This window comes from Nilaparvata lugens, chromosome 3 (assembly GCF_014356525.2).
Source record: "Nilaparvata lugens isolate BPH chromosome 3, ASM1435652v1, whole genome shotgun sequence".
Lineage (NCBI taxonomy): Eukaryota > Metazoa > Arthropoda > Insecta > Hemiptera > Delphacidae > Nilaparvata > Nilaparvata lugens.
In genome coordinates, this window is record NC_052506.1 from 20255001 (window position 1) to 20280474 (window position 25474).

Genomic DNA, 25474 nt, shown 5'->3' on the forward strand with positions numbered 1-25474 from the left:
GCTGGTGTACCACAGGGCTCTATACTTGGTCCTTTGTTGTTTTTGCTATATGTAAATGATGTGCCAAAAGTTATATCCCAGGGTAGAGTTTTAATGTATGCCGATGACACATCATACATTTGCAGCTCTCAGGATGCAAGTGTGTTAGAAATAGAATCTTTCTTGAACATTAATGCCATAGCCCAGTACCTCTCTCAACTCAAATTAGGAATTAATGAATCAAAATCCCATTTTTTACTATTTAAACATAGAAATAATTCCAGGCCAGATCAACTTATTAATGTACAGATAAATGAAAAAAATGTTAACCAGCCTCATTTCGTGAAATTCCTAGGGGTTGCTCTGGATCAGCATCTCTCTTGGGATTTCTATACTGATCAGCTCTGTGGGAGGATTGCATCTGGAGTCTTTGCACTCCGACAAATAAGAAGATTGAATGATACCAAACTCACAATGGCAGTCTACCACTCACTCATAATGTCACACATCCGCTATGCCATTATTGTGTGGGGTGGGTCGTGCCAGAATTTGGAGAGGGTTTCAAGCTCCAAAAAAAAGCTGTTAGAGCGATCAAAGGTATTATGCCTTTAGAGTCCTGTAGGAACCACTTTAAAGAATTAGGCATACTAACCGTTCCCTCTATTTATATCTATGAGGTGATTATGCATGTTAGAAGACAGACAATGACTAGAAATGCTGATTCGCATGGATACAATACTAGAAATAGAGGAGACTATGCTTCACTGTATCACAGAACAGCTCTTTTTGAGAAGAAACCTACATATATGGGCCTTAAATTTATTAGAAAGCTTCCTACTCACTTGAAAAATTGTGAAGATGTCAATGTTTTTGAGAAGGATTTAAAAAGTTTTTTGATGCTTGGAGTATTCTATACCACAGAAGAGTTTGTGTGTAGAGAGGGTTCCTTTGTGTGATTTTTTTTCTTCTTTTTATGTAATACTGTATGTATTATAAATTTTTGACAATTCCTATACTCTGATTAGAGTCTCTGGGAAGCTTTAAAAACAAACAAACAAACAACAAGTTCTATATTAAGTCAGTTTTTAAATATTGAAAGTTCGATATATTTCTCGAATAAGTTAAAAACACATTGGGAAGTAAGTTTTAGGAGTGATCAACACAATTTCAACACCATAAGCAAACATAGACCCGTGGAAATACAGTAGTTGACCTACCATGTTCGAGATCGATTCAAATCAAATAAAAGTCACCTGAATGTTAGTGAGACTGTTCAACAGGCTTCCAGCACCTGTAAGCTCTCTCCAAAAGATAAGTATGCCAATCACCCCTCTTGGCGAAAACCATCTTATAACTGTCAAGATATTTCACATTCCTGTATAATATGAGAAGAGGCACAACACAAACCAAAATACTGTGGTTTACTGGAAAGAGATCATATATTTATTTACATTCATACATTGAATAATACATTTTTCTACAACTGCGCGTGAAAATAGTTATTTGTGCAACTAGTGCGCAAAGTGACAGTTTGCTGCACCGAAAGAAACGTTTACGCCCGAGCCGTAGGCAAGGGCGGAATGGTTTCTTGAGTGCAGCAGAGGAACTTTGCGCACGTATTTCACATTAAATTTTTCCTACAGTTGAATATGGAAAGTGGGTAATTTAGGTAAAATTCCCTGAAATCCATCAAATGTTCTTCTGTGTAATTTTATTATTAATAAAACCCTTAATTTATTTAAAATTGAATAATAATAGTTGAATTATAATGATTAGTAATTCAATTGAAAATTTATATGACTGCTTGAAGGGGGTTTATCTTATGTAAGCATTGAAATGACTATAATCAAGGCACATAATGGCAAGGCAACGCTGTTCTCCACTGCCATTATAACGTGGGCCTCACTATGAGTATTACCAACTTAATTTTCATTTTCCTGCACTGGTGCTCCATATAACGTAATAACTATTTTGTGTTGTCATGCTGCAAATCTGGAGTACGCAAAGTACTCACTTTGCGCAGTAGTGCGGAAAAGTGATTCTTTGCGTGCGCAAAGTGATTCTTTGCGGCCTGCAATCAGTGCAGAAATGGTCACTTTTCAAGGTATCTGTAGGAAAAAGAATTTACATACTCAATTCTCCTCGTAAAACAGCCTCAGATATTTCTGAGGAGAATCTACTTTTTCGCTCGCTAACCATCTGCGCATGCGCAGTAGATTTACTTCAGACTCGCTAATCATTTGCGCATGCGCAGAAGAGTTTCTTTACGCTCGCTAATCAGCTGATGATAAGCAGCTCGCCAAAAGTAGGTCAGATCTTAACCTAAAAATTCGGTAATTGTACCGGTTCTGCACTCTACAGCCATGATTCGTGAAGACGAATCCGAAAATTTCGAATTTTTTCCAAGTGTTTTTTAATCTAACTATGTCGTTTGTTTCCTGTTTAAATTAGTATTATAAAACTATAAAGTGTTTTCTGTTATGTGCTACAATTTAATAATATAATATATAACATTAATTGAATAAAATTATTAATACATAAAAAATAAATATTAATATTGCACTCTTATGATATAAGTTACCGTGAACTTACTTCAAAAAATTGAAGTATCTTCAATAACTTGATAATCAATATCAATTTTGTGAAGAACGAGAGAGAAATAGTTTGGATATTTTCACTCGTACATATAGTTGAATTGGTCGCCAAATTTGTCCCTGTAGCGACGTCTGTCAATGCTGTCTAGTCTGTTGGCAACTCTTTTCATGCTTGCTCTGAAATAGTAAATTGAGATTTATGAAGGGTAGGTGAAGCAATAGCATTGCAAACTACTAAATTATTTTGGAAAAGAGATCAAAATAATATACTGTATGATTGAAGATTCAGAACTTCAAGTAGAATTATTGAAGTGTAACAGTCTTCTACCCTATGACGATTTTTAAATTCAATAAATAAATTCATGATGTACTAGTTTCTGTTCATCACGGAGGAATGATTGTCAAGCCCCAATATAGTAAAAATTTCAACTAGACATAGCTCGCAATTTATTGAATTTCAATATTTTCCAGTTTTCTAATAATGAAATTATGTGTCGATAAATGTACCAATTTATCGCTCGAAATTTATTGAATTTCAATATTTTACAGTTTTCTAATAATGAAATTTAGGTGTCGATAAATGTATCAAGTTAATACTGAATGAATTCACAGTGACTAGACCAGTAATGAAACTACTGCTCGTTTTTTGAACCCAACAAGCACAGTATACACTATTATTATATTTATTCATTATTCATTGAATAAATTAATTAGAAACATTGCCAAAACAGTGAAATCATAGCTTCGAAAACCTGACATGGATAAACAAGTAAAAATGTATCTATTAAGCCTTCTGTACAATCTCGTAAGGGACCATAGTGGCATCCACTAGTAGCCGCAGAAGCCTCTACACAGCGACATTCGCAGCGTCCAAACTCCTTATCACAGGGACAATAGACGGATTTTCAGTAGCCGCCACTAATAACCAGTGGACGTCACAATTGTCCCTCTGTGCTAGAGGCTTTTGCACATGCTATCTCTTACTCAATATTATAGAGTTGTAATTCCACTAGCTACAAACTGAAGAATTCATTAAAGATTCAGTTTAAGACTTAGCTGAAAATACAATCAGTATGTAGCTATGAACAAAATGTATCTGAATCTGGCAACTTACTTATCAAAGATCTTTTTATTCAGTCTATTTGTTGTTGTGTCCAATGATTTTTTTATGTCAGTGAGATTAGGATATTTCTTCTTCTTTTGTTTCCCTTTTTTATCGGGCATTTTAAGATCAATTCCAGTTTCCGCCTGGAAAAACAATTAATGTAAAATTAACAATAAAATTCACATTTAAATTGAGATATTTTCTCAACCATTCAAAGATTACTGTATTAGTAAATAACATATTTTATTTCAGAATCAAGTTAGTTTATAAAAACCATTCTCTCAACATGACGTGAACGACATTTAAATGTTGAAAATGGAACCCACTGCAAATGAGGCTCACTGCAAATAAATATGTCACATATCACACAAATATTGAATTTTCAAGGAGACAGTTGATCTATATAAAGCACTAAGATAGTATACCTTATTCCGGACCACTTCCTCATAGACTTCAAGATTAGTATACAAACTAAAATAGAAATAAAAAACTGGACCTACGGTAACTTTTTCTTCCATATCGACGTATGAGGCTCGAGATTTTTGCTCAAACAACTGATTGCAAGGCCATTACAAATTTTGCTCATATTTTTTCTCTCTTTTTTCCTACCTTCTTCTCCATTTCTTCCCTTTTCCGCTCCTCTTCACTTTTCCTTACTTTTATACCCTCTACATGGGAAACCATAGTTGGCTAGGTATTTTTCCTCCTTTCTTTCTTTTCAGCACACCCCACCATGAAGCCTGTTTTTTTTTGTATTCTATTAGAAATTTAGTTTTTTTATGGTTATGTTTTGTATTTTGATTTCTTTCAAGTATATTGTGTTGAATTGAAGAGATAGTAAAAAGAGATAGTTAAAAGAGATAGTATCTCTTTTACAATAATAATTTGACAGTAGGTTTCATTGGGGATCCTATTTGAAATGAAAAATTGCTCTTCAGAAATTACTCTGTCGCTTCAACATCTTTGACCCTCATATAAATGCAAATTCATTTTTTTAAATGAGAAGGTGGCCATGTGATACATGATTTCGATACAGAGTTCCAAGAGAAAATGGATGGCGAGAACCGCACATTGATATACAATCTGAATCATTTTGTTGATGTAAAAGTTGTAAATTATTATGTATATTAACCAGCTGAAATTATGTGTCAGCGCGTGTGATAGCTCCCAAATAGCCTCAGCTGATGTTATGAATGAATGGAAAAACTGAAGTAATTGCATGCAATGAATTCTTCAGCTGACTATCATAACAATTTTTTTTTATTCAATTTCAATGTTATTTTTATATCCTGAAAAGGACGTAGGAGTGAGTCAATTCCGTTGTCCAAGTGACCTGTAAAAAGGTTCGAAGGATACGTGTTCAAAATTTGAAGCTGATTGATAAAATCTTTCTAAAGCTATTGTAGAATAAACAAAACAGACGGACATCGACTTTGGCCTTCAGTAAGTCAAAAGTGAGAACTCGCTGACGCTCGTTCAATAACTGTTTCATTCTATTTCAACATCGTGCAAATCAACAAAATTATTGGATTAGAATACAATAGTAGTGATTAATGTCACCTTCTCTGTTTGACACTCACTTTGATTGCTTCTAAAAGGGCTGGTTCTTGCCAATCTGGAGGTTTTTCTGCGTTCTGCTTCTCTTCCTTGATTCTCTGCCTCAGCTCATCCTCAGCATTCACACATTTCCCAAGCTCATCACGCGGGACAATGGGTCCATGGAATGGGCACTGCAAATGGAAAATAGTCAACTTCATTAGACTCTTGAATAGAAACACTTGCAAGTGACAAAACCAATCCTCAAGTATTAATTGAATGCTCAATTATTATTCAATATGGATATGGACTACAATATAACTTTCATAAGGATTCTCAAGGTTTAGGAATTGTGAGATCGAAGAGTTGGTTGAGAAAAGGACGAAAAATAGAAATTGCTGACATATGATAAGAGAGTATTCTTAAGACACTGAAAATCGGCTCATTCTTCAAGTAATATTGTTATAACATGATGGTTATTTATTATTAAAACGGGCCATTCACTATCCGAATGTTGGACCGGTAGTAAGACCTCTAGACTGATCTTTCACAACTCACGCTCCAACTGGTGTTCCAAAAAATAGCCCAACATCCCACTCACGTTCCAACTCGACTCTGACTCATCGGCTGACCTTGAGTTGTCGGATGTGTTGAACCTACAGTTGAACCAACTCGTCCAGCTGGACGTCTAACATTCGACCCAACATCAACAACCCCATTCACAGTCCAAAGTCAAATGTGTTAGACAAGAAATCGGATAGTGAATGACTATAGTTAATAGAATAAAATTTATAGAAAAGTAACAACAAACGAAAAAACAGGAAGATGCAGAATACTCGAATAGATAATACAAATATGCATTATCAAATGCAATCATTATAGAACAACATTCTCTGTTAGAGCACTAGAAAAACGACACATTCGTAGGTGTAAAGTTCTTGGATTTTGCCTGAGCTCAAACATTACTAGTCCAGTCAATATGGACATAAAAAAGGGGGTGTGCTTGCAATTTATATTGTAGTTCTGATTTTTTAATATATTATTTGGGTACATGAGAGATGTCCAGACCCAATTTCTTCATGCGAAATTTCCTTGTGCTAGATAGAGGGTGGCCAAAAAACCTCGTATTTTTGATTAAATTTTCAGTTTTCAGCTATTTCTGCCAAATCCAGTAATTATACAGAAAAATTTGCTCTTGCCTTTTTTTATGAAATTCTGAATAAAATGAGATCATTTGGAACTCTCTGTCTCCAATGAGTAAATTTGGCCAAAATGACCAATTTTTGTGTATTGGAATATGGGCTTAAGTACACTCAACAATAAATTTTCCATTTTTCAACCGAATTTGACTTATGATGCATGATTTTGGACCGCCTTGACGAGCCGAGAAGAATAAAGTGTAGTACGATGAAATCTGAGCATTGTGTCAAAAGTGTTTGAAATTTTGATCCTTGAGGTGTCCTTAAGCGCGCCTCTCCACTAGGAAAAAATGAAATGAAGTGCATGTAACGAGTGATTCTCATAGAACATAATCTTATGAACTTATGTCATTGTGCGAAATATCAATGTGAGGACAATGTAGTTGGTGATGATGGTTGAAGCTGAAAATTAGGTGTTTTCACAATACAAGGAGCATTGTTGTCAGGTGTAACTGGAAATCTATATGATATAGAGCGCTCTACCTGATCTCAGATTGTAGAGCACAAAAATACGCCCAGAGGGATTTTGAATTATACATCTGAATGGTAAAAATCGGAAGATATTGTTGATCAAAAACTAAAATTCATCAAAATTGATTTTTCTTCAAATTTCACTTATTTTTGAAAAATCATAACTCAGTTCTCATTGGAGATATAGAGTTCCGAATGATCTCATTTTATTCAGAATTTTATAATCTAAAAAAAGGCGAGAGAAGATTTTTCTGTCCGATTACGAGATTTGGCAGAAATAGCTGAAAACTGGAAAATGAGCCGAAAATACGAGGTTTTTGAGCCACCTTGTATAATAGCACATGGAAATTTTGCATGAAGAAATTGGTTCTGGACATCTCTCTTGTACCCAAATAATATATTGAAGAATCAGAACTACATATAAATTGCATGCACCAATGTATATAGTGACTGGACTACAATAACTCTAGCCTTCATCAATAAGTGATCAACAAAGTAATATTGTATAGAAGATGATTTATTACACCATAAAACTATCAAAATATTTTATAAAGGCTGACTTATTTGATTAACATACATCTTTTGTGAACTTTCCATTCATTTCAATAGGGCAACATTAAAAGCTCTATTACTGTCGCTGGTCCACAGTATATTATTGTATAAAATTATGATTTATTACACCAATAGGTTCGGTAAAGTTTATGATTGATTGCTAGAGTTGGGTGAGAAAGAATTTGAACAATGCATGTATTGCTTGCCACCTTGAGGTTAGTAGCCTAGAAGATATAAAATGAAAAGAATATATTTCAAAAAAGGAAATAAACTCAGTAAAGAAAACTACAGACCCATCTCATTATTACCAGTCATGTCAAAACTATTTGAAAAAATTATAAAAACTAGATTACTTTCATTCCTCAATAGCTGCAACTTTTTTTCGGCCTGCCAGTTCGGTTTCAGGGAAAATCTTTGTACATAAAATCTTTATATGATATTAGTAAAGCATTCGATACAGTTAATCATAGTCTGCTGTTCCGCAAGCTGGAGAGTGCTGGTGTAAGGGGAATTCCACTAGATTGGTTTAAGTCCTTCCTACAGGGTAGGAAACAGTATGTAAGGATCAGAAACGTTGCAAGTGAAGTATTACCCATAACTTGTGGTGTGCCGCAAGGTTCGGTTCTTGGCCCTATTCTCTCCTTAATTTTTGTAAATGATTTGTATAATGGTGAATTGAATGGCCGGATAACTGCTTTTGCGGACGACACTGCTCTTTCATATAAAAGTAATAACCTTCAAGATTTACATCAGAAAATGCAGTCTGACTTGAACAAAATATCTCTATGGTTTACATGTAACAAACTTAAAATTAATGTAGCCAAAACTAATTATATGATGTTCAGTCTCTCTGGAAGTGCTGACTTGCCTGCTCCACTGCGCTTTCACTCTCCGGTTTGTTCCTATTCTAGCTGTGACTGTCCCAGTATCAGTCCAGCAAAGACTATCAAATATTGGGTCTTTCACTGGATGAAAATCTGAATTGGAGGCAACAAATTGAAACTCTAAAGAAGTCTTTAAGGTTCTATTTGATGATTTTCCATCGCATTAAATATTTGTGCGATTTTAATGTAATGAAGGAACTTTATTTTTCATTTGTACATTCCAAAATTGAATATGGAATCACATGTTGGGGAAGCTCCTATTACGCTAACCAGGATCCAATTATTAAACTTCAAAAAGCTTTTATAAGATTGATAACGGGCAGTAGGTTTGATGATCATACATTTCCACTGTTCTGTCATCTTAGAATTTTGCCTGTTAGGTTCCTATATGTATTCAAGGTTTTGTCATTGTTCTTCAATATAAGTGGAAATAGAGGTGTGACAATTGATTACTGTCAGCCTGTTACCGCACTTCGACAGACCAGGCGGACTGCGGCTTCCCAAGTCAGATGTCCTAAACCCAATTGCACTCTTTTTCGTAAAACGTTCATTTTCCTGGCACCTAGATTTTATAATGCTTTGCCGCTTGAGGTCAAGAATGCCATCGCTGCATGTAATTGTGGAAATAAGATTAAGAGATTAATTAAAATTTGGCTTTTGTCACTCACTCCCGAAGCTCTAGAGTTTTTGTTCATAATTATTGTTTAATCCGTCTATTTTTCTTTCCATTCTGTTAACTTTGCATTCTGTTATCTTGCTTTTCTTTTATTTTCTCTCCTCTTTATTTTTTTTTGTATTTTCCTGCTCTTCTTACCGTTTTTTTTTGCAACATAAATCAATAAATTAATCTTTTCACACAATTTGAATCTCTATTTTTAATGATTTTCTTTTGCTTTCTCTAATTAGCATCATCTCTTTAATAATTAAATACTAATATCCTATTTTGATTACAGCCCATAATGTTTTTTTTTATCTCTCTTTTTTCTTTTTTTTCAGTCCATTCTATTGCTTTAGTAAAATAGTGTGTTAGACTCCCTCCAGCGGTCCGTAAGTTGCATCTTACGTGCTGGATTGTATTTTTCTCAATAAGTAATATTAAATTTGGTTTGATTCGTTACTATGCAGTTATGTATATTATAAACTTGTTTATTTGTTTTTTTTTATATGCATGTATTTTACATTTTCTTGTATTGAGCTTATTGAGAATAATAAAACTTAAACTTAAACTTATAAATAAAATAATTATATTACCTTATATCGATCCTGACGAGGACAAAGTTTGCCAGAAGGCAATGGATAACGACAACTTCTTAAAATGGGCTCGAATTCGCCTACATATTCTATCACTCTGGTCCTCAGCATCGATGATCCTTCAGGCACTGTCAATTCCAGATTATCATCAGACACAGATGACCAGAACCTGTGTCCATCTAACGCCACCCTAAGCAAATTATCCAATCATTTATTCAACTTATATATTCTGCTGCTTATATCTCAAGTTAAAAGAGAGTTATTAAGAGAGTTGAAAGTTTATTAAAAAAGTTATTAAAAGAGACTGATAATGCTAGAGAAACAAAAACTATTCTCAAAATTTCAATGAATTATTTCCAATTAAAGTAGTTTAATTTCAAAGTTCTCGTTATGCTGTTGTTATTTTCAAGAATAATTGTTCATGTGAACTTCAATCCCGCTAATTAAATGAGAGTAACTAACACAATTTTATAATCAGTACTACGACACAGAAAGTGTTAAGGGAGTTCCTCAATAACCTATTGAGCGAGTTCCTGCTCAATTTCAATTTGTTCGGCTGAATTTCAATTTGTCGTGCCTATAAAATTAGACGAAAATAACATAGACGGTTCTGTATAATTATGTTTTTAAAGGAAAGTTTAAGGAGGTTCAGTTCTTGCTTTTAAAGAGCAATATGTTGACAATAAATTATATTAATGATTTTAGATAGTAAACATAAATAACGAAAATATGAAACACTGAACAATTTTAAAAATGTGGTGTGGCGCACTCACACAACTTTCCTTGCCGTTATGAAAATTGATCACCTGACGCCAGTGTTCTCGCGCATCTCAAGTCTACTTATAAACAAAGATCTTAGCCAGCTGGTGACAGGACAATAACGCTGGAGACATACGAGGTCTGCTATCTTTTCATAGTGAATCATTTGATAGAATCAACAGTTGCCAACAGTTTGGAATTGGATAATCACATTTTCTCGAATTTCAAGCTTATTTTCAATTTTAGGTGAAAATGTTACTGAACATTAATTGTAGAGATTTTCATGTTCAATCTTTTCCACTTGAATTTTTGACGTGACAACGTCTTATAAATTGGTTTGCCGGGTGACACTTCAAGAAACTGCGTTACGTTCCCACGTTATGCGCTCACAATGAGAGCGAGTGAGAGCGTTCGTTTCGGTTCACGGTCGTCTGGAAAGAGCACGAATAGGAGCAGTGGCGAGCAACGCAGCAGCAATCCGAAGGCATTCACCTGGAGAGAGAGTGAAACGGAGCAGTCAACCTGCGCAGGCGCCGCAAGCAATCTCCTGCGACTGCGCCTGCTTAGGTGAATAAGTGAATAGGTTATGTTGTAGTAATCACAATAATGCATAATCATGCATAAGTGAATAGGTTATGTTGTAGTAATCACAATGTTGTGGTTCAGTGCGAGATTCTTTGTATAAATTAATGTTTTAAATATAATTCTTTGTATAAATAAATGTTTTAAATTGTTACTATTATTTCATCCTTCTTCCTACTATACGAATGAATATTCACATTAAAATTATTTTACCACTCAAGTCGTTGTCACGTAAAACTTTCGCCCATATACCGACTTTACAGGCAACCATGCAATTTTTTGTTTAAATTGTATCTGAAGGCTGATAATTGAGAATCTAAAATCAAACTTTGCATAGATGGGGCGGAGCTCCTGAAATATTTACAGATATGGGACTTGTGACAGTTGATAGAGTTCATTAATGACTATTTCAGGTATGAATTTAATCAAAATCGTTAGAGCCGTTTTCGAGAAAATCGCGAAAAACCCTGTTTTTGACAACATTTTCTCCATTCTAGCCGCCATCTTGAATTGCATTCGATCGAAATTGTTCGTGTCGGATCCTTATATTGTAAGGACCTTAAGTTCCAAATTTCAAGTCATTCCGTTAATTGGGAGATGAGATATCGTGTAAACAGACGCACATACACTCATACACACACACACACACACACACACACACACCACACACACACACACCACACACACACACACACACACATACATACAAACCAATACCCAAAAACCACTTTTTTGGACTCAGGGGACCTTGAAACGTATAGAAATTTAGAAATTGGGGTACCTTCATTTTTTTCGGATAGCAATACTTTCCTTACCTATGGTAATAGGGCAAGGAAAGTAAAAACAGGACAAAATGAATGTCATCCCCTATCAGTGGCGTAGCCAGAAAAAAATTTCGGGGGGAGATCATTACATTGGAGTAGAGAGCACTTAAACTTTGAGGGTGACACCGGGGGGTGTGGGGGTATGGAATAAATTAATTAAAATTCTGGGGGTAAAATAGTGATTCTGTAGAAGGCCTACTCATTATTATTCTGCTATAAACTTACATTGGGGGGGGGATAAAACTTTTTTTCAAGTATTAGGGGGATGTGTTCCTCCTGTCCACGGTAGAAACTAAGCCCGTTCATCATAACTGTGGAATTTCTGGGGGTAATCTAGGAGAAGTTGCTGGAGCTTTGTTTAAGGATATGCATGAAACTATATATAATCAACTAGAGCAATATAAGCTACCTATATTGAATTTCTTTATAATAATCGATGGTAAAAAGTGATCTAACTTTCAAGTGCTATCTGTAGTTTCTCTATCCCTGCTATCTAGTCCCTATGCACTAGACCACTCGTCACTGTCTATAAGAAAATAGCTCATTAACGTTGCTATTGCAGTGCTATTCTCTCATCCCTGATCCCTGATCCAGCCACAAAAAATCAGGTTCCATTTCGGGGGGGGATACATCCCCATATCCTCCCTGTATACGCCACTGTCCCCTATTTATAATTTTTTATAGTCAAATACTATTTTTCATGACATGCCACAATCTACCAAGGGAAGTCTAATCATTAAGCCTAGTCAAAGGCTAAAAATAAACTTTCTACTTGTGATATTTTTTTTCGATTTGTATATCATCAAGCTATTGAAATGAAAAGGTTTTCTCAGGAAAACATTTTTTTCTGATCATTACTTTTTGAGATATGGGCGCCTAAAGTTTTAATTTTTGGGACAGAACATTTCAAATTCGGTAAGAGATAAATCCATGAGATTTAGAGGATAGATTCTGCATGGTATTGTTGATCTAGTAGAACAAAAATTTTCTGAAAATATCAATTTTTAAGATAGTTATTCAATTTACTAAAAATAACTTTTAGTTGAGTTATTTTTGGTAAATTGAATAACTTTTTCAAAAATTGATATTTTCAGAATATTTTTGTTTTACTAGATTAACAATATCATGAAGAGTCCATCCTCTAAATCTCATGGATTTATTCTTACCGAATTTGAAATGTTCTGTCACAAAAATTAAAACTTCAGGCGCTCATATCTCAAAAAGTAATGATCGGAAAAAACTGAGAAAACTGTTTAATTCTGATAGTTTGATGATATACAAATCGAAAAACTTTGAAAAATATCAACAGTAGAAAGTTTATTTTTAGCCTTTGTACAGCCTTAATCACTATTATTGGCTATTGGGCATTATGTTGTTTCTAGAAAACCCATGAAAACTTACGGAAGGATGGTTGGTGCTTTGAGTTCTGTATCTTCCCAATGATACAAATCAATATCAAACGGCAATTTCGGAGCTTTCTCAAGGAGTTTACGTTTTCTTTCATTGATCTCTTGATTGGTTTCCTTTGAAGTGGACGGAACAGCGTCGTCACATACAGATGATGAACTCTTATCTTCAGTATTTGTTTCAGTTTTTGACTGTTTTCCACCTTGTCTGGAACTAAGTTCATCCTTCTTCTGTTGTGAAGCAAGTAATGCTTGTACAGTTGTAGGATCCTGGAATAGAAACTACATATTTTCAAAAAGAAGACTTGACATCCCATTTTATCTATCATATTCAACATTACATAAAACTGAATGAATATGGAACATTGCTAAGAATTATAATTACATTCAAGATTAATTTCTGATCAACATTTTCAAACATCCTAATAATGTTTCCAACAGTAAATAAGAGGTTGATATTCTTCATCTATTCTTGTTTCAACATTAAAATAGCTGAAGAAAGCTTCTCATTTTTCTTGATTTATTGTATATTACTTGATTTATTGTATATTAGATTGACTAACCTACATGTCAAATTGTGATATACTGCTTGGGCTAATACATTTATTCTACTGTAATGGCTGAATCACGAATTAAAAAAATAAATGAATAGAAATGAGAAGCCATAGGGAGAGATTGTAGGCGAGTGGTTTAGAACGCTTGCTTTATTTTATAAAGCAGAGGCCCCGGGTTTGATTCCCGGACGGCCAAGATATTCTTCTAGGGCTACTCGAGTTTTTCGAATACACATAAAAAGCTGTCGCTCCCAGCTGCCTAAGTACTGTCGTTATGTGATGTCAGAGGCCCTGAAATTGAACAGGTGCTACCAGAAAACTGTAATACCAGTCCTGAGCCAGCCAGATCACTCGATATTCATTTAAATTCAAAATTGAAGCAGCATGATACCAATAAATCTGTGGCGAATCACCTGTATTTAACAACCTGTTTTCAACGTGCATAAGTTTGTTTATTAATTGTATCAGTTTATTATATATTTTTCAGTTCAATTTTGTCATCCCAACATTAAAACATCTAATCATTCATCCAGTTTTATTTAATCAATTTCATCATAGGAAATCGACAAACCAAATTTCCTATAAATTTGATCTGAACAGCTACATTTTAATATTGCTACTAAAAATAACCTTTTTTCAACATCCAATTTCCGAAGTAAGGCGTCAGTTTAAACTAATCAGATAAATTTCAAACTCACTCTAGAAAAGATACATAGATAATAATGGAGAGATATGATTCATAATATAATATCATGAAGAACAAGCCTCACCTCAGATTTCTCTTCCTTCGAAACTATACTCCAATTACTAACAATTTCACTTTTCTTCATGGGGCTATCAGTTTTCTTACATTTCTTTTCCTTCTTTATTCTCAGTTCATCATCTTCAACCACCTCTTCCAGTTCCGAATCCGTAGAGACACAGTCATCATCTGATTCTCGCACAATATTCAGCCGTCTGTATCGTTCAATAGCTTTTTCCAAATTATTTTTATAATCAACTAACTTCTTTAGAAAAGCTGGACTTCCTGAAAAAAAGATCAAGTCTGAATTGTGAATATGCTATATCTTATATGAACTCAATAATTATGCAACTACAAGATTAAAAATGAACATTTAAGCTATTCCAAATAAAATTCAAAATTATTTCCAAGAATATAGTTTTAAACATTTTGACTCTCCAATAGACCTATTTTGGGGTCATTATACTCCGTTCAAATAAACTTTTGACTTGAGATGGACATGCGCAGCAGAGAAGGCATACAGTGTCAGGGATACAACGGCGGCTATGTTGCCGTTGTGTACCGGCCAGTGTTCTCTAATTTCCAATGAATATTCAAGCGTTCATGTTAAACTTAGGAAGTTTCCTCTCTGCAATCACAGACTCGACTGACTCTATTCGACAAATTGACAACTACGCTTCCACCTATGACTCAATCCATCACTGTAATTGGCTGATCTCCCTCCATTTCTCTGCGCCGCAAATTCCTCCAAGCCTGAAGAAGATTTGCACGGAGTATAGTGATTGATATAGTTATAATAGAAATACTACATTGAAGAACGATAAAATAGTTTAGGTATTTCTAATATATTGTACTGCAATTCAATCACCATTCTCAGAGGAACTAGTGATTCGATTTTCGAGTAATAATAATAATAATAATATAATAATAATAATAATAATAATAATAATAATAATAATAATAATAATAATAATAATAATCATCATCATCATCATCATCATCATGATCATCATCATCATCATCATTGAGATTGCTTGGAAACAGCAATATTATGTTGAAGTCATCATAATGACTATCTATACTGATACTAGATCAGGATTTTCGGAAAATCACACGAGTGATTTTCGAATAAAAAGCATTCACAATTTGAATCTAGTAGTCCAGAAATCTTCAGTTTCCATAATTTACCTATTGTTCTCTTCTTTGTTTAACCTTCCCACTGGTTTTAATGATTGAAGAATTATGAACCCATTATAAACGGAGGCTGATGAAGCTCCTTCTTGGGAGTAAAATTTCTCATCAAACGTTTTTTTTTATTTACGAAAAACAGTGTCTACAATGGTTACAGAGGTCTACAAATTTCATACAACAAAGGTTAATAGGCTAACAATTATATTGGAATTTGCAAGATAGTTGAAAATACATTGAGAATATAAGTGAATACTGTACCCTCAGGTTAACGTCAAGCGCTTAGCTCTAGGGACAAACTAATTCCGCTCGATCGCTCCAGCTGTACTATTCACTTGCTGCCCGAGCATAGCAGGCGTAAAACCGTGCTTTAAAGGTACACATACCAGCGGCTATTATTGTGTCTATAAAAGAAGTGTAAGCATCAACTTTATTCATCAAGAAAAGTTGCTATGAATTTGAAGTCTATAGGACGAACATTGAATGTGAAAAAGGAGTTTAAAATGCATAAAAATTTAATTTTTTTCAAATTTTCAAAAACAAAGTTGACGTAATTTCTGCTATATTGCAGAGGAGACTTGCATATTCTTCTCAAATTTTTCTGACCAGTAGGTTTTGTAGGGTATGTGTACCATCTGCCTCAAAAAAGTTACTTTTTAAGCCCTATTGTTAGCTAACAGAAGCTGATAAAAATATTTCAATTGCATAAATTATGTCCTAAGGACCTGTCCAATAGGTTAGAAGAAGGAAAAAAATATTGAATGCACAATCTTAAGCTGAATTTCCATGAATATTGTTTGGAAGCAATCACTCTCATGTGTACATAAATTTGAAAAATGATCAAGAAGGTAAAAATCTGCAATACAAAAATACAATACCTTCAACTTTGGAGACAATCTGCATCCAAGCTTTAATTTTGGGTAGATAGTTATTCATTATCAACTTATTGGCGTCTTTAACGTTTTCAAGAATTACAGAGTTTTCTGGAGTTTCCTTAATCGAATCTATAACAGGAAACAGTTTTCATTGTAATTGATAGTAGACTTAAACATTATAATATTGATTCAATTCAATTTATTTTTTCCTTCTGAATACAATTCAAAGCAGTTACATAGAATCTTGAGCAATAAAGTTTATACAATTCAAGAAACGATATAATATACTTACTAAAAACAAACAACAAAATATAGAACTATACTAAACAATAAAACTCTTGAGCTATCACAATTTTATTCTTGTATAAAATTCTTGTATCAGATAGGAAAGAGCTTACATAGGCAACAAAGGCATGTGCGTAAGCTCGAGTTATCATAACAATATGTGTTAGGCCTATATCTATAATTATAAAGAGAGATCTCAATTTTTATTAGAGATCTAAACTACATTAAAATAATTTTCAAATAAAATTCAAGTCAGGAAAAGCAGAACAGACAAGCATGGCAGAACAGAAAAAAAATCTCTCTGAAGGCGCCCAAATTGAATCAAACACGCGCACCCCCAGTAACAATGAGTGAGACGGCATTATCCTCACTAATATCAAACAGCCAGTTCTTCAAGTGCCACTTGAACGCAGAGTTAGAAACTACATCCAACAATCTATTCTGGTTGGAACGGAGAAGGAAATTTCGGAATAAAATATGAGAAATGTAAAAGCAATTTGTAATTGAAAAGGATCTTGTTTGTTGTATTGTGTTTATACCTACTGCTGATGCATATCTTGTATTATATGAATGTTCTGTAGGAGTAAAAATTGAATGGGAATTATTATGGATGTAGATCAACAATAATTGATAGTAGACTATAGATTTTAATTTGGACTACATACAAACAATGAAGGGATCCATTTATTTATCAGATTGATTCAATTGTTATGGTAAGTATGTAGCCTCTAGTATAATTAATCTGAAACGATCCCTTGAAACCTTTCAGAGAAATTAGTTTTCTATAACAAGCTTCTATAAGAATCATTCAGCAAAAACAACCCAGATAACAGACATGTGATATGGGCTGACTTTATTATGAATAGCTTTTGTAGTTTGAAGATGGTTCATCACGACTGATGGTCTTTCCAAGATCTCTCAACAATAGTTTTTTTACTGGCACTTTGGAGTGTAGTAAACATGATACTTTTGGTTTCAAAGTGTGTCTCTTCTTTGTCAAATACTGCTATTCATTAACATTTAATACAAAATTCCAAATCGGTCTATACTTGTATCATGTTGGATTCCCACACTCCATGGTACCTAGGATATAATGTATTCTAGGTATATTGCCACACACCAGTGACAGTGAAAGTAACCGGTATCGTGAAAATATTACTCCCATAAGTTCAAATGGGAATATTCATACTTGATAGGCCGTGCTGAGTGGGAAGAGTCTAATCACAACTCATGGAGATTACGGGCCAGCCAGTTGCCAGTTTCCGAGCTGGGGATTTAGCTAAGTTCTAGACTTTGAACAGCTGGAGCCAGAAAATTGGCTTTCCAAAACGGGGCATAGTCATTGTCCACGTTTAAATTAAATTTCGAAAAACTAGAAAACTGAACACAAAATAAAATAAAAAGAAAATAATATAAAGTATCAGCTATTTTGAGTTAATTAGGAATGTTTCTTTTAGTTGAGGAAAAACGTTTCCAATATTATAGAAATGAGAAAATAGATTATCATAAAAACTGCGACTAGTCCCCTTTTTGGAAAGTCAATTTTCTGACTCCAGCTGTTTAAAGTCTAGGACTTAATTGAATCCCAAGCTCGGAAACCGGCCCTATATTTTTTACTTTCCTTGCCCTATTACCATAGGTAAGGAAAGTATTGCTTTCCAAAAAAAATTAAGGTACCCCAATTTCTAAACGTTTCAAGGTCCCCTGAGTCCAAAAAAGTGGGTTTTCCGTATTGGTGTGCGTGCGCGCGCGCGCGTATGTGCGTCTGTGTACACGGTATCTCATCTCCCAATTAACGGAATGACTTGAAATTTGGAACTTAAGGTCCTTACAATCTAAGGATCTGACACGAACAATTTCGATCCAATGCAATCCAAGATGGCGGCTAAAATGTTGTCAAAAACAGGGTTTTTCGCGATTTTCTCGAAAACGGCTCTAACGATTTTGATCAAATTTATACCTAAAATAGTTATTGATAAGCTATATCAACTGCCACAAGTCCCATATCTGTAACAATTTCAGGAGCTCCGCCCCATCTATGCAAAGTTTGATTTTAGATTTCCAATTATCAGGTCTCAGATATAATTTAAACGAAAAATTTCGAGTGGAAAAGATTGAACATGGAAATCTCTTCAATTAATGTCCAGTAACATTTTCACCTAAAATTGGAAATAAGCTTGAAATTTGAGAAAATGTGATTATTCAAATGCAAACTGTTGGCAACTGTTGATTCTATTAAATCACAAGCCGCTCGCTTCGCTCGCCATATCCGTCTAGCCAGGGGGCTCCGCCCCCTGGACCCCCGACTGGATCGTCCAAGAATGAGATCAGCAGGCTCGCTTCGCTCGCCTGCATTTTCCATTTGGGCATTTTTATCATAATGTTAGGACAATCCAGTCGGGGGTCCAGACTAAACGGCTGGCTAAACGGATATGGCGAGCGAAGCGAGCCTCACTGCTAGTAATATAACATTCCCAGGATTGAAGTAGCAGTGCCCAATCAATTTTTCCGCGATAAATGCATTTAAATCTTCAACTTGGTGCCAACCTAACAAAGTCAACTCAACTTAATGCCAGCCTGACAAAATTATTAATTTAGTTGCCAGTTAACAACTGTTTCGAAGAGGTACTCTATCTAGATTATAGTTCTATAGTAACATATGATATGGAAATTTCAATTATAATTGAGAGATTGGGGGAAGAAGAATATACATGCTAAAAGACGAACTTAAAACCCTTAAAAACAACCCTTAGAGTTAAAATATTGCCAAAAGATTTCTTAGTGCGCCTCTAAAGGGCCAACTTAACATACCTACCAAATTTTAACGTTTTTGGTCCGGTAGATTTTTAGTTATGCGAGTGAGTGAGTGAGTGCCATTTTGCTTTTATATATATAGATTCCCTATGGAGAGATAGCAGACATCGTGTGTATCCTGTCACCAGCTGGCTCAGATCTTTGAATAGTAGACTTGAGATGCGCGGGAACACTAGCGTCAGGTGATCAATTTCATAACGGCAAGGAAAGTTGTGTGAGTGCGCCACACCAGATTTTCATAGTACAGGTCACATTCCCTATTACTGATGTGTGGGAATCCAATTTTATCTAGTCAATCATAATACATGAAAAGGAACTATGCTATCAAAATTTAAAATAATTTTAAAAAAGTCGATCCATTTATTTTATCGAACTTACTTGGCACAATATCGACTTCTATGGTGTGCTTATTGGTTAGGGCCCCAATTTCTCTCATGGTTGGATTGAAGTCCTCCTCAGGCTCATCATCATCAGAGCTGCTACAGCTGTTCAACCCGGTTGTATTGTCACTCTTCTTTGTATCGAAAAAGGATCCTGTCATGTCAGATTCATTTTCAGCCTGCTCTTCCGAGATGTAGAAGTCTTCCGGCCTTGGCAACAGGAGTGCCAAGCCGTTTTCAAATGCTTTAACGGTGCTGATGATTTCCGGGAGCAGGTCTACAGGAAAAAATATAAAACATGGAATTATTAGAAATCAAAACTAAACCAGAAAGTATAAACAAAATTGGAACACATTAACACTTCAAATTTCACAGTAATTATGATGGATGAAATCTATATATTGGAAATGTAAAGCTGCGTTTACACCAAAGTTATTAACAAAATGTTGATAACTTGATCCTTATAGATTGAACATAACTTATCATACACATGATGATCAAATGAGTTTGTCAAGTTCCGTTCAATCTAATAGAATCTTTAAGGATTAGTTATTAACATTTTGTTAATAACTTTGGTGTAAACGCGGCTTTAGATTGCTAGTGGATTAATTAATCTAAAATATTAACTAATCTAAAAATTAATTAATCTCTTTGAGAGTTATAGATTTTATTCTCGATCTGGGCTAATATTTTTGTGTAGTATCGTAGCATTAAACATTAATTTCACAAATTTATTATTTATTTTATTATTTATTATTTATTTTATTCGCAACTGCTGACTTTTACAGGATGTTTAATAGCGATGAACGTGTTATCGGACAATCCATTATTATAGCCTATACAATTTATAAAAAAGAACAACATCTTTGCTACAAGGAATGAACAGAAATTTAGAAATCAACGTGACTCTGTGAATAAAGAATTTTGATTATACATTTTAAAAAGTTATGGATGATCGTGAGGCATGACAGCTTCACTAAATGACAGTTACGAGGCTCAAAATCACTTATTGGTGGTTTGGAGCTCCCAAAAACCTGTTCATAATAATCTCTTCTATTACCCATTTAGGGATACTCAAGCTCATGTGAGAATTCACCCTTCTCATGAAATTTGGAAATTCAATTTTTATGAGTGAACTCACCATTAAATTCATTATTGACTCTGTCAAAGCGCTGTTCATTAACTGACTGTGTTCTTCTTTCATTTTCAGCTCTCCTTTCTCTTTCTTCAGCTGACAAAACTTGAAGTGATTTGAAATCCACCTGCAATTGAATTTATTTATAGAAAGAAGCAAGAATAAGCACTTGTTCATTTATTCTATGCAACGTAAATTGAATGGATATTGCGGTTTCTAGAATGAGAGGACTGATTTTGAGAGAAAAGTATTAAATGAATAAATTAGCATTGAAAAGAGAGAAATGATTGCTTTCTTTGATGATGAGGCAAAGTTTGCGAGACAATAACTAAATATAAGTTGACTAAAACACCATAAACAACAATACAAGATAGTAAAGGGTCAAATATAGAGGAATGAAAATCTTTCAGTAATTTGTCACCTCACTACTGATAGAGAAGATGAAAAGATAAAGGCCCAGTTGCACAAGAGTCTGTTAAATTTTAATGCTGCTGATTGAATAACCAATCAAAAAAGTACTATTTTCAAAGAATATTCTCTGATGGTTCTCGTAGAATTTAATATGTTTAATATTATGCATTCAATATTAATTTATAAATGTTAATAGATTTAAGACTTTTGTGCTACTGGTCCAAAGAGTTGGAAATGTAATTGTAGAAAAATCTTGAGATCTGACGGATCGATTTGTAATTTCGTCGTTGAGACAAAAGTACAACTTTAGGCTATATTGAAGTTTTATAAAGTTACCTGTCTTTTACGTTGCAAAAATTTGATGGCACATTCGAATGTCTTGTACTTTGAACCAAATTCTTCATACCAATCATGCACAGTTTTTAAAGCTAATTTTTGCAATCGTTCAGCAGCTTTTCGAGGTAGTGGAAGGGGTTTCTTGGATTCAATTTCGGTTGTCAGCTCCAAAATATTTTGTAAATTGTGAACTACCAGTTCTCGGAAAACCAGAGACCTCCTGAGAAACAATAATTAAACAGTACAAATTTAAATAATAGTTTTATATGATCAGAGCAAAATATTTACTCTACAAAATTCTGTTCAAGTTATAACAGTTGGAATGTCAGAGCTTCAATAACTTTAGGAATAATTAAACTCCAGTTGATAGAGACGAGGCTTAAATTTCCAGAATAAAGCTATCAGCTCGCACGATAGGGCTGTGATCTGCTATCTTTTGATCCATAATGATATGTATAATAAGTTCTTAGCATTGCCAAATCAAATTTAGGCTAACCAAGAAAACTTAAAGTTACTGAATTGTATACGCTTATTCTGGTGTGATGTGAGGAACAACTTTGGTTTCTACAATGCTAATCATATTTATAAATTTAACATTTATTCTGGACTGATTCCAGTTGAGACTGAACAGTCGATCAGTGTGTGGAACTTCATTTCTCATTGAATTATGATAAAGCATAAAGATTGTTGATTATGATAGATTAATTTTTTACTTACCTACAGAATTCATCGATTAATTGGAATGCGCTGTATCGAATTTCTGAATGATTTTGAGTTAACTCCCTCGAAATACATTTGTAAGCAAAATTCAAATGATCGTTTGATTTTCTAGAAACAAGAATGTTCAAATAATAGAATTGTTAATAGAAATGTTACCTTATTATTGACATTATCTAAAGTATTACACTATGTGTAGATACTTCTACTGAAATATATACTTGGATAGCCAATTTATTTATTCCAAGAGAACAGGGAAAAGCTCACAGACAAACTCCATTACGAACCTTAATGACATATATGATAGTATAACATTACAATTAACATACAAAAAAAAACAAAAGAAAATAATATCGAACTTCATAAAAAATTCACGATTCAGTATAACTAATAAGATTAGAAGAGAAAGATACATATAGAAAGAAGAAACATTTGAAAAAAAGAGAGTTAGTACAGCTCAAAAATAATATTTTATTCATCAATTGAGCAGCATGATTTTTCACAAGATTTTTTGAATGTATTGTAGCGGTCAAGGAATGGGTAGGAATTGAAATGGTGACCGGTTCTGACAAACGGTATTTGAAATAGCATATTAAGACTTTGTCTAATGCATGGAACATGAAAATTTAACAAATTTATGAAATCTGGCATGAATAGATTATTATTTAGAATTTCATATAATAACATTAATGCTCTAATGGATCTGGTTTTCAATTTTTGGACTTTAAATGTTAGTGCTCAAAGCCAGACCTTACTGGTTAGATCGCGTCAAGTATTTTAATACTAGAAAATATAATAAATAAAATGTAAGCACATTCCAGGAAAGTTATAATCTCACTGATATAAGCTCCTTTCAATGAGCCACCTTGGCAATGAGTTCTCACCGAGTACTCCCCAACTAAGTTCGGCAGGGATTCACAAAGCAAACACTGGAAAACTGTCCTTCACTCTTGAAAATCAATAGCGCGGCAAATCCAAGTTAACTCTCCATCGAGTTCCGTGCAAATGCACCTCCTCTCTTCTAGTAAATGAGCAGAAGTTCTATATGATATTAGATTTCAAATAATAATAATTTCTCTGGATGTTGGACGACACATCCAGAGGAGTTTATACATAAATTCAGGAACATTAGATATTATTTTTCATACATTTTCAATAATATAACAATATTCATGGTTTACAAAATGATACCTCACTATAATAAATGTGTCGAAGTTATCATCAAATTATGTTGCAGCAATGACAGTATGATTGTAGGCCAACAGTTTTATTGATACCAAATCGCTGTAATCATACATCTTTTGAATCATAATTACTGAATGTCTTTACACGAAGTGTCTTTTTCTAAAGCAGGAGTATGATGTTATGCAAATCAAGATGCCATACTGAATGAAGCTGGCAAATACTGCATGGTACAGCATTAGCAGGCGTATATTTCAATAATTATATTCATACAAATGCTTAAACATATGCATTAATGAGACCCTAAGCTTTTTGGCAATAAATTCCTGTGTTAAATTGCGGTAATTCAGCTACGATGCGGGGGTATTGATACTGGAGGTGCTATGTAGTGATCAGTAGTAATACTTGTAAATCACTTTAATTAAAATCAAATTTAGTTAGCCCTTCTGCTGCTAACGATAAGCAAAAGCTGTTACATGCATTCTTGCAGAAATCAATAGAAATAGGCTATAGCGGAACGAAGAAATAAATTTTATTTATTATGTGTATTGTAGGTACTTGAGTATTAAACGGAGGCCACTATTACGAAACGCGCCGCGGCACTTATAGAAGGTTAAATTAAGGTTTCGGATAATATAGAAGGTTATTATAGAAGGTTTCGGATTAATTCTAAACTTCACCTGTTAATCTATTAAAGTGTGTTCTTTCCAATTATGTAGTTATTTATGGTATCCCGTACGAAATATTTCTGTAGGTTAGGTGGCCTCCGTTTAATACTCAAGTACCGTATTGTAATTAGAGCATTATAAATTATTGAAAATGTAGTAACTATTAATGAACTACTCACTTGCATATACTCTTCAACTCTTTAAATTGGCTTGCATTCAAGGTAGTTTCTCCAGAATGAGTGAGTTCTTTTATTAGAAATTTGGCGTGTTTTGATAAATCATCAAAGCACTGAAATTCATCTGAGCCATCTTTGACAGTCTTCTTTCTTCGCTTTTGAGACATTGAGTAGTTATTTCAGTACTCAGTAAAATATAGTCTTTGGTCTACCCAATTTATTGCACTTTACATATTGATTCCATTAGCTGAAACAAATAAATATAAGTTATAATTCTCTTAAAAAGGAAATAGCAACAATAAGTATTAAATATGTTATTAAGAGTTATGTAATAACTATCAATGATAATAATTTAGGTTAAGTTACATAGTTTACCAAAGTTGAGTCGAATAATAAATATTCAACATTTTACTAATCTATGAATGACACAAAAAATACTTATTAGAAATTGCAAAAAATTAAGATAGTGCAAGCCGTAAAAAGTTAAAAATAAAATATTTATATTTAAAACTGTAACCTCAATCTCAGCCTTGTCACTTGTACCTTGGATGCAATGGTTTACAACGAACAAAAATTAATAAAGATTATTTAGTGATTTTGGGAGCTTACAGAAAAAATGCTGTTGAATAATTGAGAAATTTAACAAATAAAAATAGGATATTACGTCAGTTCCAAAACTTAAAATAATAAACAAACGGCGACCGTCATGATCTTGAGCTCCATTATCTGTCAATTTATCAACGCCATTTGGATAAAATCACGAAGCACGGAGTAAAGTGATTTAAACTTTTTGATTTGTTTTACATTTGTAATCTAATAAAAAATAATATTCATTTTATTTTTACTATAATTTCTATTGATTTGACTGA

The 25474-nt window shown here is 33.8% G+C and overlaps 1 protein-coding gene across 2 annotated transcripts; it reads right to left on the bottom strand.

Annotated features, from left to right (window-relative positions):
* Window positions 1-1399: 1399 nt before the first annotated feature.
* On the bottom strand, window positions 1400-25355 carry LOC111049279 (UV-stimulated scaffold protein A). Of its 2 annotated transcripts, XR_005570700.1 has the most exons (14): window positions 25215-25350; window positions 24609-24852; window positions 22580-22690; window positions 21863-22082; window positions 21122-21242; window positions 19979-20257; window positions 16505-16630; window positions 14467-14723; window positions 13138-13412; window positions 9572-9761; window positions 5259-5408; window positions 3688-3821; window positions 2572-2750; window positions 1400-2087 (listed from the first exon to the last, which is right to left on the bottom strand). XR_005570700.1 is itself a non-coding variant. In XM_039423227.1 (13 exons), exons 2-13 carry the CDS (start codon window positions 24770-24772, stop codon window positions 2654-2656), a joined length of 2124 nt encoding a protein of 707 aa, XP_039279161.1. In that variant the 5' UTR covers window positions 24773-24852; window positions 25215-25355; the 3' UTR covers window positions 2451-2653. The 2 variants fall into 2 exon arrangements, 1 of the variants encoding a protein (XP_039279161.1); XM_039423227.1 differs by lacking the exon at window positions 1400-2087 and having other exon boundaries at window positions 2451-2750; window positions 25215-25355.
* Window positions 25356-25474: the final 119 nt, after the last annotated feature.

Excerpts from the sequence above, each read along its gene's own strand:
- LOC111049279 (XM_039423227.1), bottom strand. The coding sequence starts at position 24,772 with ATGTCTCAAAAGCGAAGAAAGAAGACTGTCAAAGATGGCTCAGATGAA. Across the intron at positions 21,243-21,862 it reads TTTTGCAACGTAAAAGACAG|GTGGATTTCAAATCACTTCA; the intron begins GTAACTTTATAA and ends ATTCAATTGCAG. Across the intron at positions 16,631-19,978 it reads AGAAGTCGATATTGTGCCAA|ATTCGATTAAGGAAACTCCA; the intron begins GTAAGTTCGATA and ends TTCCTGTTATAG.